At 40.4% G+C, this 13,017-nt stretch overlaps 1 protein-coding gene across 6 annotated transcripts in view; it reads left to right on the top strand.

The window, feature by feature from the left end:
• gpr153 (G protein-coupled receptor 153) overlaps window positions 1–12,008 on the top strand; it is a 30,401-nt gene extending 18,393 nt beyond the window's left edge. For 4 of the 6 annotated variants that reach the window (XM_035536000.2, XM_027011262.3, XM_027011263.3 and 1 more), the window contains 3 exons: window positions 4,485–4,674; window positions 6,280–6,464; window positions 8,860–12,008. In XM_035536000.2, the coding sequence (XP_035391893.1) occupies window positions 4,485–4,674; window positions 6,280–6,464; window positions 8,860–9,669 (1,185 nt within the window). In that variant the 3' untranslated portion in view covers window positions 9,670–12,008. Of the gene's footprint in view, window positions 1–4,484; window positions 4,675–6,279; window positions 6,465–8,603; window positions 8,624–8,859 lie in introns of all 6 variants that reach the window. The other 2 variants (XM_081703633.1, XM_081703635.1) reach the window with 2 other exon arrangements.
• Window positions 12,009–13,017: the final 1,009 nt, after the last annotated feature.

Below are 13,017 nucleotides of genomic sequence, written 5' to 3'. Positions count from 1 at the left end.
TCACTCTCTCCCAAGGGAGAAAATGGGGAGGAGGGTGAGTGAAAACGAGCGTATGCATGCGAGAGAGAGAGAGACAGAGAGACTGAATAGAGACACAGGGAAGTATTGAGCTAGAACAGCCTAAGCACCGTCTGTCTCTGGAGGTATGGGAAAAGCAGAACACATAATACAGCCAAACGCCTGATTAGATGAATAAAGTGATGCTTGAGTGGACATTATTAAAAGAACCTTTCCATTTAACCTGTAGGTTGGTTGGAGTATGAGGAGGGGGGCATTATTAACCTTAAGATTTGCTGTGATAATGCATGAGTTTGGTTTGTAAGGCAAATATTAAATATTTGCCAATATTTTAATGATATAATGTGATACAATTCCTCTTTGTAATATATGACTGATATAATTAATAGATGCCGCAGACAAATTTTACTTTTATGTTTTAATATACAGTAAACATCAAAACTAGGATAATGGTAAGCAATTATTAAGTTGGAATCCACCAAATTATTTTGATAGCTTTTTCGGTTTTGACCACAAAACAATATGGAAAATTGTTAAAAACTGTATTTAGCTCACAAACCTTTTACTGACTAATCATATTTCAATGTGTGGCTTGAAGATTGTGCACTGCCTCACCATAAACGTTAGACTGGATTAAATTCAACATATTGCAGCCTTAGAATAGACAGAGCAAAGGAAAGCAATAAAGATTGCCTCTGCTCTCCAGTGATCTTCTGAAGGTCTGGTTCAAAAATATATGAGGTTTTGTGGTCTTGGGTTGTGTGTGGGTGTAAGAGAGGGCATATAAACCAAAAAAATCTTGATTCTAGCTATCATGAGCTTTACAAGGGCACCCGAGTCTGACAAGATCTAACTATAGTATCAAGTGGAGTTGTGTCTGATTGGTTGTGTGTAAAACACATATAGAATCAGCTTTGAGTCATTCCTGAGTGGAGACAGAACTTGCTGTGAGTAAAACAGTAGAAGTACCTTTGCCGCATTCTAGGGCAGTATAGTGGAATATGGGATCAAGGTAATGCTATTGTCTGCCAATCATGGTTGCTTTCCAGAGTCTTCAGTATCTGAAACGTGACTGTCTAGTTCAAATAGCCAAAACATCTGAATTTGATCGCTGAAATGCCCAGAAGAGGACAGTTTATAAGGCAGCCAATAAGGCAATAAGCAGATTTGGTAATTGCCTTGATGCAAGGTTTCTTACATCCAGGTTTCAGATATGTGATGAGACACGGTTTTACAAGAATTACTTCAAATTCTCTTCACAACATTATTAATGATCAAAATCCATGGATTTTTCTCTGTTATCTCCCATGAGTGGAATATCACTGCACTGTAGCATTTAAAAGAGATATTGACTGTATGACAGTACACTTGCATCATGCATTTCAAAATTAAAACGGGTGAGGGATGAAAAATACATATAAAAACTTACCCAGATGACGTAAATGGCAAATGGCTCACAGCTGGGGTCAAATGAGTACTTATGAAGGAAAATGAGCTTTCAAACTCTCATCTATTTTAAATTACAAGCTATGTTTAGTGTCCTTTGTCACATCCTCCAGTCTTTGAAATTTAAGCAACAGGGTGTTGGCAATAATGTAAAATGAAAAAAGACCGCAACCAGCTAAAACTGTATGACTAAGGCCTCCAGGTCAGTTTTTTTCTATAATGCAATTGCACTGGGGTTTAAGAGGCCGGTGCTGCATTTTGCCATAATAAAAGACATTTGGTATGTATTAATATATTTAGACTTTGACTCCCATTGAGCTATTGAGTAGCAGTATGTTATAATAGAATCCAGCAAGTGAATATCATCTTCCATGATCTTTTATCACCCCATATACACTTAAACCTGGTGCTAAACATGCTTCTTCCCATTTAACACCCCTCCACGCTGTTCCAGATGGGATGTGGAACATGGGACTGGTAGCTCTGGGACTGAGTGGTTTTACTACACACCTTGACAGTGAGACAGAAACTCCCAGCGTCCTTGTCTTGTGAGCTGTGCAGGTTACATAGCCATATTATATTAAATTTACCAGTGTATGCTATCATTTCCAACAATTACAATTCACTGCCACCAGCTCAAAACTTTCCTTTTCCATTCCTTTTAGAGCATTTTTACAAAATGTCTGTTGGCTTCTTTGGGGTTGGTCTGTAGTTATGGCAACTGTCTCTTTTAAAAGAATGACAGACAACTTTTGAATCTGCATTCTTGCAGAACAGTTCCAGATGTTCAGCATGCAGGTGTCATCAGACCCTCAAGAGTTCCATCGTCTTCTCCTAGTGGTCTTTGAGCTTTCCTAATATCTAATTGTCATGCTAACAATAATACATCAATATTTGATATCATTGTTTCTTTTTTCTTTATTCCTGCCTCTGAAAGAAAAGCTAACACATTTTTTCAACCTGTTCCAATATTTTCCTCTGCTCATCCATTATACCTCTGCTTCATTTAATACCCCACCCTTTTATGTTAGCTAATGTACAGATATTTTCACCCTGATACAACACTTGCACATGGTTGAGCTATACCATAAAATGGCAACAGAGGACTAATTTTTCCCATTAGAGTTATGTGAGGATATCTGCGAAATCATGCTTCTTTCTTCCTTACTAGAAATAATGAGCTATTTAAATGCATTGACAGCTATATCACACACACACTTCATTTGTGATTGGATGTTAGCTTGCAGACTACTCGTGTGCCCTTTAGAGGAGCATTTGCAGAGAGACACACTGCCTGGTTATGAGGACGCTTCATGAAGTGTGGCAGTAACTAATGGGCTGAAATGGATGCCAAAAAGCACTCACGTGTGACCAAAGCAGGCCTTGCATGAAGTCGATTGACTGTGCTAATATTAACATAGCATTAGCTCTGGGGACTGAGAGGAAACCCAGGCCGGGTCACCCAGGTTCTCATAGAGCGCAGCTGGTAAAATATGCAGCATGGCTGGAAAGATCAGACCAGGGAAGGGGAGTCAGTGGACAGTCATAGCTGTAAGGGCTTTATAGGTTTAGGTTGCCAATCCTGGAGTTCACCTGTGGACAGTCATACCTGTAAGGGCTTTATAGGTTTAGGTTTCCAGCCCTGGAGTTCTCCTGTGGACAGCCATAGCTGTGAGGGCTTTATAAGTTTAGGTTGCCAGCCCTGGAGTTCTCCTGTGGACAGCCATAGCTGTGAGGGCTTTATAAGTTTAGGTTGCCAGCCCTGGAGTTCTCCTGTGGACAGTCATAGCTGTAAGGGCTTTATAGGTTTAGGTTTCCAGCCCTGGAGTTCTCCTGTGGATAGTCATAGCTGTAAGGGCTTTATAGGTTCAGGTTTCCAGACCTGGTGTTCTCCTGTGGACAGTCATAGCTGTAAGGGCGTTATAGGTTCAGGTTTCCAGCCCTGGAGTTCTCCTGTGGACAGCCATAGTTCTAAGGGGGTTATAGGTTCAGGTTTCCAGACCTGGTGTTCTCCTGTGGACAGCCATAGCTGTAAGGGCTTTATAGGCTTAGGTTGCCAGTTCTGGAGTTCTCCTGACCACAGTTCGCCTCACCAATGAAACAGGACTGAGGTGGGTTATGGGTGGGCTGCATTCTTTGCTTGCCTGTCGTGTCATGTCAGAAGCTGGAGAAGGACTGTTTGTGTTGGCTTGGTGTCCGGGAGGCTTGGATTGGAAGCCTCTGATTTTGGGAACTGACTTAAGAAATGGCTTTACCTGAAATGGTTTCTGTAAGGTGCATTTACGTAGCAGTCTGGCCTGTTCTGCTGGCAGCATCTCACATTTTCTGGCTTGGTGTGCCTGTTTTCTAAATATCTTACAGATATTGTTTTCAGGGTTTTCTGTTTTCTTGTATATATGACTTGGGTAACATTTACAGTAGCTCAGTGGTGAAGGTACTTGACTTGTAATTGGAAGGTTGCTTGACTTGTAATTGGAAGCCCCACCACTGCCAAGTTGCTGCTGTTGGGCCCCTGAGCAAGACCCTTCATCCTCAATTGCTCAAGTTGTACTAAGTCATAATTGTAAGTCACATTGGTTAAATGTAAATGTAGACTAGAAAATATCTCAGAGGGAAGTTTGACCCCAACAGATACTAAGAACATGAATATGTTGAATATATGTAATTCACAACTATCTTGGCCCTGTTGTTTGAAAGACTTCTGAATTGTGTTCAGGACCTTCCTTAGTTCATATTATATTAAACCCTTAAATGGACCATGAGTGCTACATCTTACAGTAAGACAATATGCCAATCGCTACAGTGTACATTCAGAATGAATCTAAACTCTTGAGCAGAACCCACATTAACAGTAATGCTAAACCCTCAAACAAAAGAAGAATACCAAATCTTGTCAACAGCATGCCAGTCACTACTCTGTAAATTAAGATCTTGCAAAGATATCGTGTAGAGAGAACATTCTAAATATTGCAGGCTACAGTGAGAACGATACTGACGAGGCCTGGTCACCTCGTCCGCAGGTGGTGAGCTTTGCCAGTTTGAAGTACGACCGATCCTACAGCTGGATGGTGCTGTGCGTGCTCTGGTGCTCCATTGCCCAGTCCATCCTCTTACCCATGTTCCTGTGGGCGTGCGATCGCTACAGAGCTGACGTCAAGATGGTGTGGGAGAAGTGCGTGGCCATCATGTCCAACGACGACGTGGATGAAGGTAAGGGACAACGAGGGAAGGAGTGAGAAGGATATCGCTGAGGGAAAATAACAGGACTGAGGGGACGTGTTTGCCCTTTCAAGATTGCAATCTCTATTTCATGGAATTAGGTCACTGATTAGGAGGTGGGTGCTGTAAATGCAAACATAAACCAGTTAGGCTGTGCTGCTGAGGCTGGAATGAAGGGTTTGTTCACAGTGTCTTAGACTTCTCTATGGGACAGCCAATGATCAGTCTCATTGTATTTATCATGTGACCTAGATTTTCCTGAAAGAGCATATTATGACAAAAGAAAATCTCTATGGAAACATGACAAGCCTTATTCTGCCTTAATAATAAAAATGGAGAAAGACACTGAGCAGGCAGTGTTTTCCTTGAGCGTTTACTGTAGCAGAGATTAACTTACTTGAGTAGAAAGTTATGGCAGTTAAAAAAGTTACATTTTTTGTTGTTGTTTTTCCCACCAATATGGCTATGGAATGTGAGCTCAGCTATATATAATGGAAGTTAATGAGGCTTCATCTGTTGGACTAATTCGTGCGGTAATCATGTAATCATGTTGTAATTGGTTCTCGGGGTTATTGTTCATAGCTACACATCAGCTTTTTCCTTTGTGTGAAACAAAAACACTGTGTGCCAAGCGCTTTGACATGCCTCATTAAACATTTTGTCCCTGAAATATATAGAACTGTTATTTTAATGTTTCAATTTGAAAAATGTTTTTTGAAACTTTAAGAGCTTTGCTGACAGCAACAACATGGAAATAAATTCAGGTCACATGATAATAGTAATGACACTGCACAAGAGTTCAAATTTTATTTATTTAGACCCTATTACACTATATATTTAGTAATTTGAGAATTGTTTCTAATTTGGGTTTAGCCTTCCAGTTTGGTTTCTAGCCATTTAGTCCATTGATGCAGGATTAGTAAACATAAAAGAGATGTAGATAAGATTGCTTTTGTGATCGTAATATTACCAGTGCTTCTGTTTCTTTCCAGAAGGCTTGCCCTGTATAACACAGCTTGGTTGTATGTATAAGGGTTGTTTCTTGTTCTTATCTTCCACTGATCTGCATGCTAAGCTGCCTGTGCTAAAAGCTAATGTCATCCATCATGCTGCAACCAGTCCACATTTTCCTAAGATCAGCATTTTACACTGCCCTACAACTGTTTTATTTTCCCCATAAGGGTCAGTAACATGTTAGTTGTTTCAGATACACTGTAACAACTAACATGTTACCTCTGCAGTAATTGTATGTTGAACTGATTACTCAGTAGGAATCTGTTGTTTTAGGTTAGCTGTGCTTTCCCCATAGTGAAAAAGATTTGGCCAATTTCTTTTTTTCCCTGGAGTATTTCCTGTTTGGTAAACGACAACAGTCATGATGTTAGTAAGAGATCTCCAAATCAACCCCCCCCCCCCCCCCCAAGTCAATACCCCACCTTCCACGCGCCCCACCAAACACCTTCGAAATTTCAACGGCTGGACCGAAAACCAGCAAGAGTTAATTGTCTTTCTCTACCTATTCGTCTGTCTGTCTGTCTGTCTGTGTATCAACACGTTTATTCTTGATCCTGATATATATGCTTTCTGCATTTGCAGAAAACAGCCAGGATGGAGGCATTCATCCGGACTTAATTTATGACAGACCATATGACTATAGCTCCGCTGCTGATATCATGACGGTAGACCGTATTGCCAAGTACGAATTCTCCACCTTAGAAAGGGGGGTCCCCCAAGGTTATCCATTGAGGGAGCCTCAGGACGATAAAATGCACTATTTGCAGGTATATTTCCATTGATTTTTTTTACATACACATAAAGAATAAACTGTGCATGCTACAATGGCCCCTTGTTATTTTTTAATACATTCTGTTACTGTCATGTTCTCGCCTGGAATCAGTTGAAATTTCTGTTGGGCTACCTATTAGAAATCTGACATGTCCACACCTCGCACCCAGGAAATATGATTTCGAATGAACATTTTGCCTGACTGTTGTTTGGCAAACGTGAACTAACAAAAAGCATTCTCCTTACATTTTAGCAATGCTATAACGTTACTACTCGTTAAACCATGCAGGGTTCATCTGGCCAGGAGTTGCATATAAAGGTAGTGTCCTGTAAAGCAAGTGTTCTCTCGGTTATCTTATTTTTGCAATCAAAATTTGGACTCTGCAGGTACATGAAAAAGGGAGAAGGATCATTTCAATATTGACATTGAACTCTAGTGCACATGAATAGAGCTTTGACGCATTCATTCGACCTTCATGAATGGCTTGGGACTGTAGCAAGAGGCATCTGTGAAACAGTTCGTAAGTCAAGGGGCTCTCCAGTGACATGTCGGCTTACTTTTTGAATCATAATTATTGCTTTGTAACTGTGTCACATGCCTCTGGCATTGTGAGCTACATGTAATTGTACATAATCCGGTTTCATGATTCCTATTCGAAAGTATATGGTGGGTGCACTGGGCAAAAGCACCAGCAAGTATAGAGGCTGTTTAAAAGGGACCTTGGAAGATGGTGTTAAAAACATGAAGATGGCATTAGGAAGCCATATTGTGACCAAACCCAAACTCAAACCCAGTCCAGTTTTAGAGCTGTGAAATGCTCCTCTTTCAGCCCGTTAACACTTTTAACACTTAGAACTCTTGTTTCTTCACATGCGCTCTGCGGTTCCACATGACTGATCTTTCCCTGGTCAGGACTGTGCTCCATCCAGCCTGTCCTCCATGGCTACAGTAGCTAGCCAGATGGAGTGATTTGCAGGCTGTGGACTGATATCTGATGTGATGTGTCCTTCAGGCCTAAATGTGGAGAAGGTGTTGAGAGTGACTAACACGTGTCCATCTATGTACCGGTCACCCCCCACCTCAAGCTTCACCATCATGCCATTTCATTTTATTGCAAAATACACTCCTCCTTTTTGGAGGTTTGATGCCAGCAAACCCAGTGCCACAGTGGTATTACATTATGACACTGTGATAGTGACGTTTTGCAATAAAATGCTGATGCCCTTCACATGATTTTTAGCTCATACTGCTTTAGAGTGGCAATGAGCCGGCAGACTTTACATATGCAGGTTCACTGTCAGGTAGGTTGTGAGCCTAACATTAGGCTACTTATCTGGGATTAAGATATCTGTCTGCTTTGGCCTCCTACTGCCAGCAACAGGATACCTATAAGGTTGACATGTGAACATATTATTACTTCCCATAATTGAGATATAAGGCAGGTATACATTTTCTAAAAGTTTTCACGTGAAAGGGTAATGGAGAGTTTTGAACTTTCTGCTCATATCTAATATATGACAAACAATACTAGTCTACACTTTTTGTGTCATATTTTCACAGTTTTTACCTGTCCCACTTTAGGATCGCTTTTTACTGATTTAAGCATAAACATTATAAACATATATATTATAAACATAGGTATAAACTATGCATTTCTATGAAAAAAGTGCCTTGTTAAATATGTGGTCTATGAGGTTTAAATGATCAAACAAAATGAAATATATAAAATGTAAAAATCGATTAAAATTAAATTGCGCTTTTTAAAAACTAATACACACAGACCAGTCCCAGTATTACAGGGTGGATGTGTTGGCTCCATGTGTCTTCCTTCTCGGCACTAGCGTTCAGCATCAAATTTGACCTGCGCCATGACCAAGCAGTGCTATTGTATTCCATTGCTCATATAATAGTGCTTTGCTTCCCCCTGCTGGTCAACCTTTGCACATACTCGCTTAAAGCAAGTCACCTTCAAACAGTATACAAGCTCAAGAACCAAGCAACTTCATAACCTAAGCTGCTGTCTCATTTCCCCATTAACTAAGAGTGCTAGGCTTCTGCTGTATGCTTTTGGGAACGCCGAAAGGTTTTTAATTATTATTATTTAATACTAAACAATTATGTCTCTCTTGTATAGTTCTCAGAACAATGTGGAATGTGAGTATTAATCTGTAGAATAAGTGATTGTGGTTTAATTTGTTTTATTTGTAAGTGGTAAAGAGCTTTAGTGACCTTGGGGATGAAAACTACTTATATACAATTCTATTATTATTATTATTATTATTATTATTATTAAAAGCATGCCATTGTTTAGAGCCTACAATGAAATACAAGCTGGCACCGAATAAAAATTTGGATAATTAACGGGCCACTTCATCTGTGTTTTATGCCAGGTGCCACCTACAAGAAGATACTCCCACGACGAAACCGACATGTGGACCACCGGCCAGATCCCTCCGTACCTTCATCACTGGGGCTCCTCCGAGGACGTGATGGGGACGGCGCAGTACAGCTTGCAGCGCCACGACAGGCGTCGGAGCGGCCCGGCGTCCTCCCGCGAGGACCTCCACCCCCACCGCAAGCGGAGGAGCTCCGAGGACACACACTCGCTCAAGCAGCTGCCACGAGCCGAGCGTTATGATGGCGACTTTGAGTGCTTCAGCCGCGATGAGGTCATCAGCTTCATTGACGAGACGCCGCTGGCCAGCCCGATGAGGAGCCCACGCCGCGCCTCCGCCCTTTCGCTGGTCGCCGACGCCTACGAACAGCGCATGATCTCGTTTCCGCACTTCCCGCTCACACGCTTTGAGCGTGAGCCCCAGGCTCTGCGGCGCCCCCTAGAGCCCGCCAGGGCCCTGCAGGCCGATCCGCCCCTGGAGTCCTCCCGGAAAGACAATAGCGGCCGGGGCAGAGGGCGCAAGGAGGCCACGGGCGAAGGCGCTTACGATAAGGCGTGTGGCGAGTGCTGGCAAGACGGGGGTCGCGCCACCGAACGCGTGGTCCTGGGGCAGGACGCTCGGACAGGAGTGCAGTCATCGCTCAGGGTAACGGCAGGACAGCGGGAGGATGCAGGAGGGTGCGTGGAACACAAACAGCATCTGACTAAGGGCGAGAGTGAAGGAAGCACAAACAGTTTTATAAACTCATCATCTCCGTCCTCGGGGTATATCACATTTCACTCTGACTCCATAGGATCAACCTAAGAGCATGGAGCACTTCTATTATTACATGTAATAAAAGCCTAAATCTCTTAATATTGATATTGATATTAGCGTTCTAACTATTCAAGTGGAATGTTTTTGTAATCTGGGAACTGCATAATTAGGTCTTGAGAAGTGATCAGTGGATTAAGCAGAAAGACATTCTTTTTTTATAGCTATTTTATTAAATGTTACAAACATATGTAACATTGTATGATGTACTGGTTTCTTTGGAGCTGATATTTCTGAACTCTGTTTGCTTTGGAGATTTCCTCCTCAATCAATATTGGCCTTGCATTTCATAAAGCCTCGAGCAGAAACCAAACTGAGAACAGACAGGGCCTCTTGGTCAACAGTGCATAGCTGTTGTTAACAAAAACTAGAGTCCTGCTCATTTTGGGCCCTTGTTCCAGCATTTCTAGCTTTCTGGGATGTGTGGTGGGTTTGTTTTTCTATGTTTGGTTGCCAGGGTTGTTTTTTTCCCTTAATGAAATAAGTGTACAGTGGCCATTTTATGATTTGCTTCTGAAAAGCAAGACTCTCTTTGTGGAGTCCAGCATTTTCCAAAGCAATTTTACACAATATTTTCAGCTCATGTACCGAAGAACTATAGAAATGACAGTTTCAGATGAATTACTTATGGTTATTTTAGCCTAACTGATATTTAAATGGCTCTTACTTCACACAGCAAAATCCCAAGAGATTAACTACTCTAATTCTATACAACGGTGATTCAGATCCATCTGCACACATATGCTACAAGTGTTAACACCGCTACTGATATTTCTGTTATTGTACTTAGGTTCAAGTGATATAAATAAAATTAAAGAAACATTTGATCCAAAGGCAGAAAACAAAATGTGATCTAAACCTTGCCAAATCAGAGTTTTACAAATATTTTCTGGAATTGGGTGAATTTAGCCTGTATAGAATGCCATGAGGTTAATTGCCTCCTAGTTATTTACTCCACAAGCCATCAAACTTCTTTTCAGCAGTTCCTTTGGTTATTAGTAGTCTTTTTTCATCATGAAAACATGATTACAATGAATAAAATTGTGGTTAGAAAACTGACAACATTGCCAGCATAATCTGCAATTACTAGCACTTTTTCATCGTAAATAGCAAATGATATACATTTTGCAGAAGGTTTTTCCTTGCAAATTTGTTGGTCTATGAACTGTGAAAACATTCAGGCATAGCAAAATCTTGTTTTTTTCTGGAACAAGATTATGTATTTCCATAAGGGATGGTGTTTCCTTCAATGTAATGGGCTATTTAGAAATTGCTATTTGGATTGTTTTTGCTTTATTCATGTCACTATCTCCCAACACCTAATTTGCATGTAGGCTACAACAGTGAAATTATGAAATTATGACCTATTCCCAGCATTCATTTTTATCGACTGTATTTATTACAACCAAAAAAAACTAGTGTCAAAATCTGGTGCTCAATATTATGGATACTTCATCTGCCACTGAGATTTCACACAAGAATCTGTCAGACACTACCACTTTTCTACATTAAGATCTACACAAGAGTCTTCCTTGATCTTTCAATGATGTCTTAAAACTAACCCATGGATTTAAATCTTTTATATGAATCTGACTTAATTGGCATTTTGGTACAGATTCATTGTAAAAAGGTCATTATCAAGGGAATTGCTTCGAAATGAATGTATTTACATTGGACTGATATTAGATATACATTGCTATCAGAATGCATGTTCCTGGGCCTTAGCTGTGTTACAGGTCACCTTCGGTATTTTTGTTTCCAGAATACGATGTAGCACTAATACTTTGTAAGGCACTTTGATACACATTTGGACGCTGGTGTGAATCGTCCACCTTGTACTAGCTTAATGCTTGCAGTATGTTGAATTAGAGAATTCCAGATGTTTCGACCAATTACAATAATACAGAAACTGAAGGAGCTTTAAAATATTTTCGGCGTCAAACATTCCTCGTTTTTTCGCATGTTCACTTGCAAACGTTTTTTTCGTTTTTATCATTTCCTGTGACGTTCCTTTAAAGTTAAAGATATATTATTTTGTGTCGTGTCTCAGACTAAAGGCACGTCGTTCTGGTAAATGAAGTAACAGTGTTTGATGTTTTGTTAATCAAATGATGGTCATTATTTTTTTCTTTTTGTAAAGTGAAGTACAAAGAATTGTTTAAAATCGGTGGAACTGTATTTCGCGTTTGTATCAGTAAAAGAAGATTCTATGAAATCTCAGTGACGTTTTGAGGTTCTGGGCAGAACAAATGTGGTTTAGATACAACCTAATTCAGCGGTGATCACACCTTTTAAAATATTTCAAAATAAATGCTGAAATGGTTATTAAGAATAAACCAAACGTTTCGTTTTCACTTTTTAGCCTATTGTTTACACCTTTAAAGTTTTTTGAACACATTTATTAACTTTATTTGAGCAAGTTTATTAAGAAGAGTTTATAAGTCTATTTATTTAATTTAGATTTAATTATTTGTTTGAGCATATTTTCCAAATGCGGTCGAAAAATATTTACATTTTTCTTTTTTTACGGGCAGCGAATGATCGCGTTTCCGGTGCGAGCCTTTGCCGAGATAAGATCTGTTTCTGCTTTAAGTCGGACCAGTTTCATTACTAAGCTATAGGGTAACCCACGCCGAAACTGTTGTCGCCTCTTAGCGGGTTTCAAAATGCAAATAAACAATGGACAAAGTTTCCTTTTATGTCAAAGCCTCAAAAGCTTTAGGCTTTACTCATGCTTGGACAATTCAAGTGGAAAACGTATGAGACAGCGCAGCGCAGTATCTTTAAATGTTTGCATTACACACGTGACAACCTACATACCTATGAAATACAAAGTTCAGTTATCAGTCTTCCAGGCGATGAGTTGTGGACGAACTTTGTGAGGCTGTATGCAGGCCAAAGTCGGACCTTGGGACGTCTGCGCTGTAAATACTCGTCCGCTTTTCACAGCGCTTGACTGAACACACTATAATGCTAATCATAGGTTTTATACTCCTTCTTTTCTCTGATCATAAGGTCTGTTGCTCTTCAATTAGGCTCTAAAAAGTTAAACAACAGCCTCATGAGTTCATATAAGTCCTTAAAGGCTCCAAGATACACGTGCGTTTGTTACTACTCCAAAGGGGGGAAAAAACCCTCTGCAGTCTTTACATCAGCTTTTCCCTTATCACTAAGTGCAAACAATGCAAACACCCGGACCTCTTGTGGTTTACGAATGAGCACTAGGACCACTTGTGGTTTATTAAGATTCATGCTTTATGTGGCCTGTTTCGACGTCATATTTAAGTGTCGTCCAATGAACGGGCAAACAAATCTACAAAGACAAGTGAAACGTGTGGA

Source organism: Electrophorus electricus, chromosome 20 (genome assembly GCF_041902795.1).
Source record: "Electrophorus electricus isolate QZ-2024a chromosome 20, ASM4190279v1, whole genome shotgun sequence".
Lineage (NCBI taxonomy): Eukaryota > Metazoa > Chordata > Actinopteri > Gymnotiformes > Gymnotidae > Electrophorus > Electrophorus electricus.
This window is presented reverse-complemented; position numbering and strand designations above follow the sequence as displayed.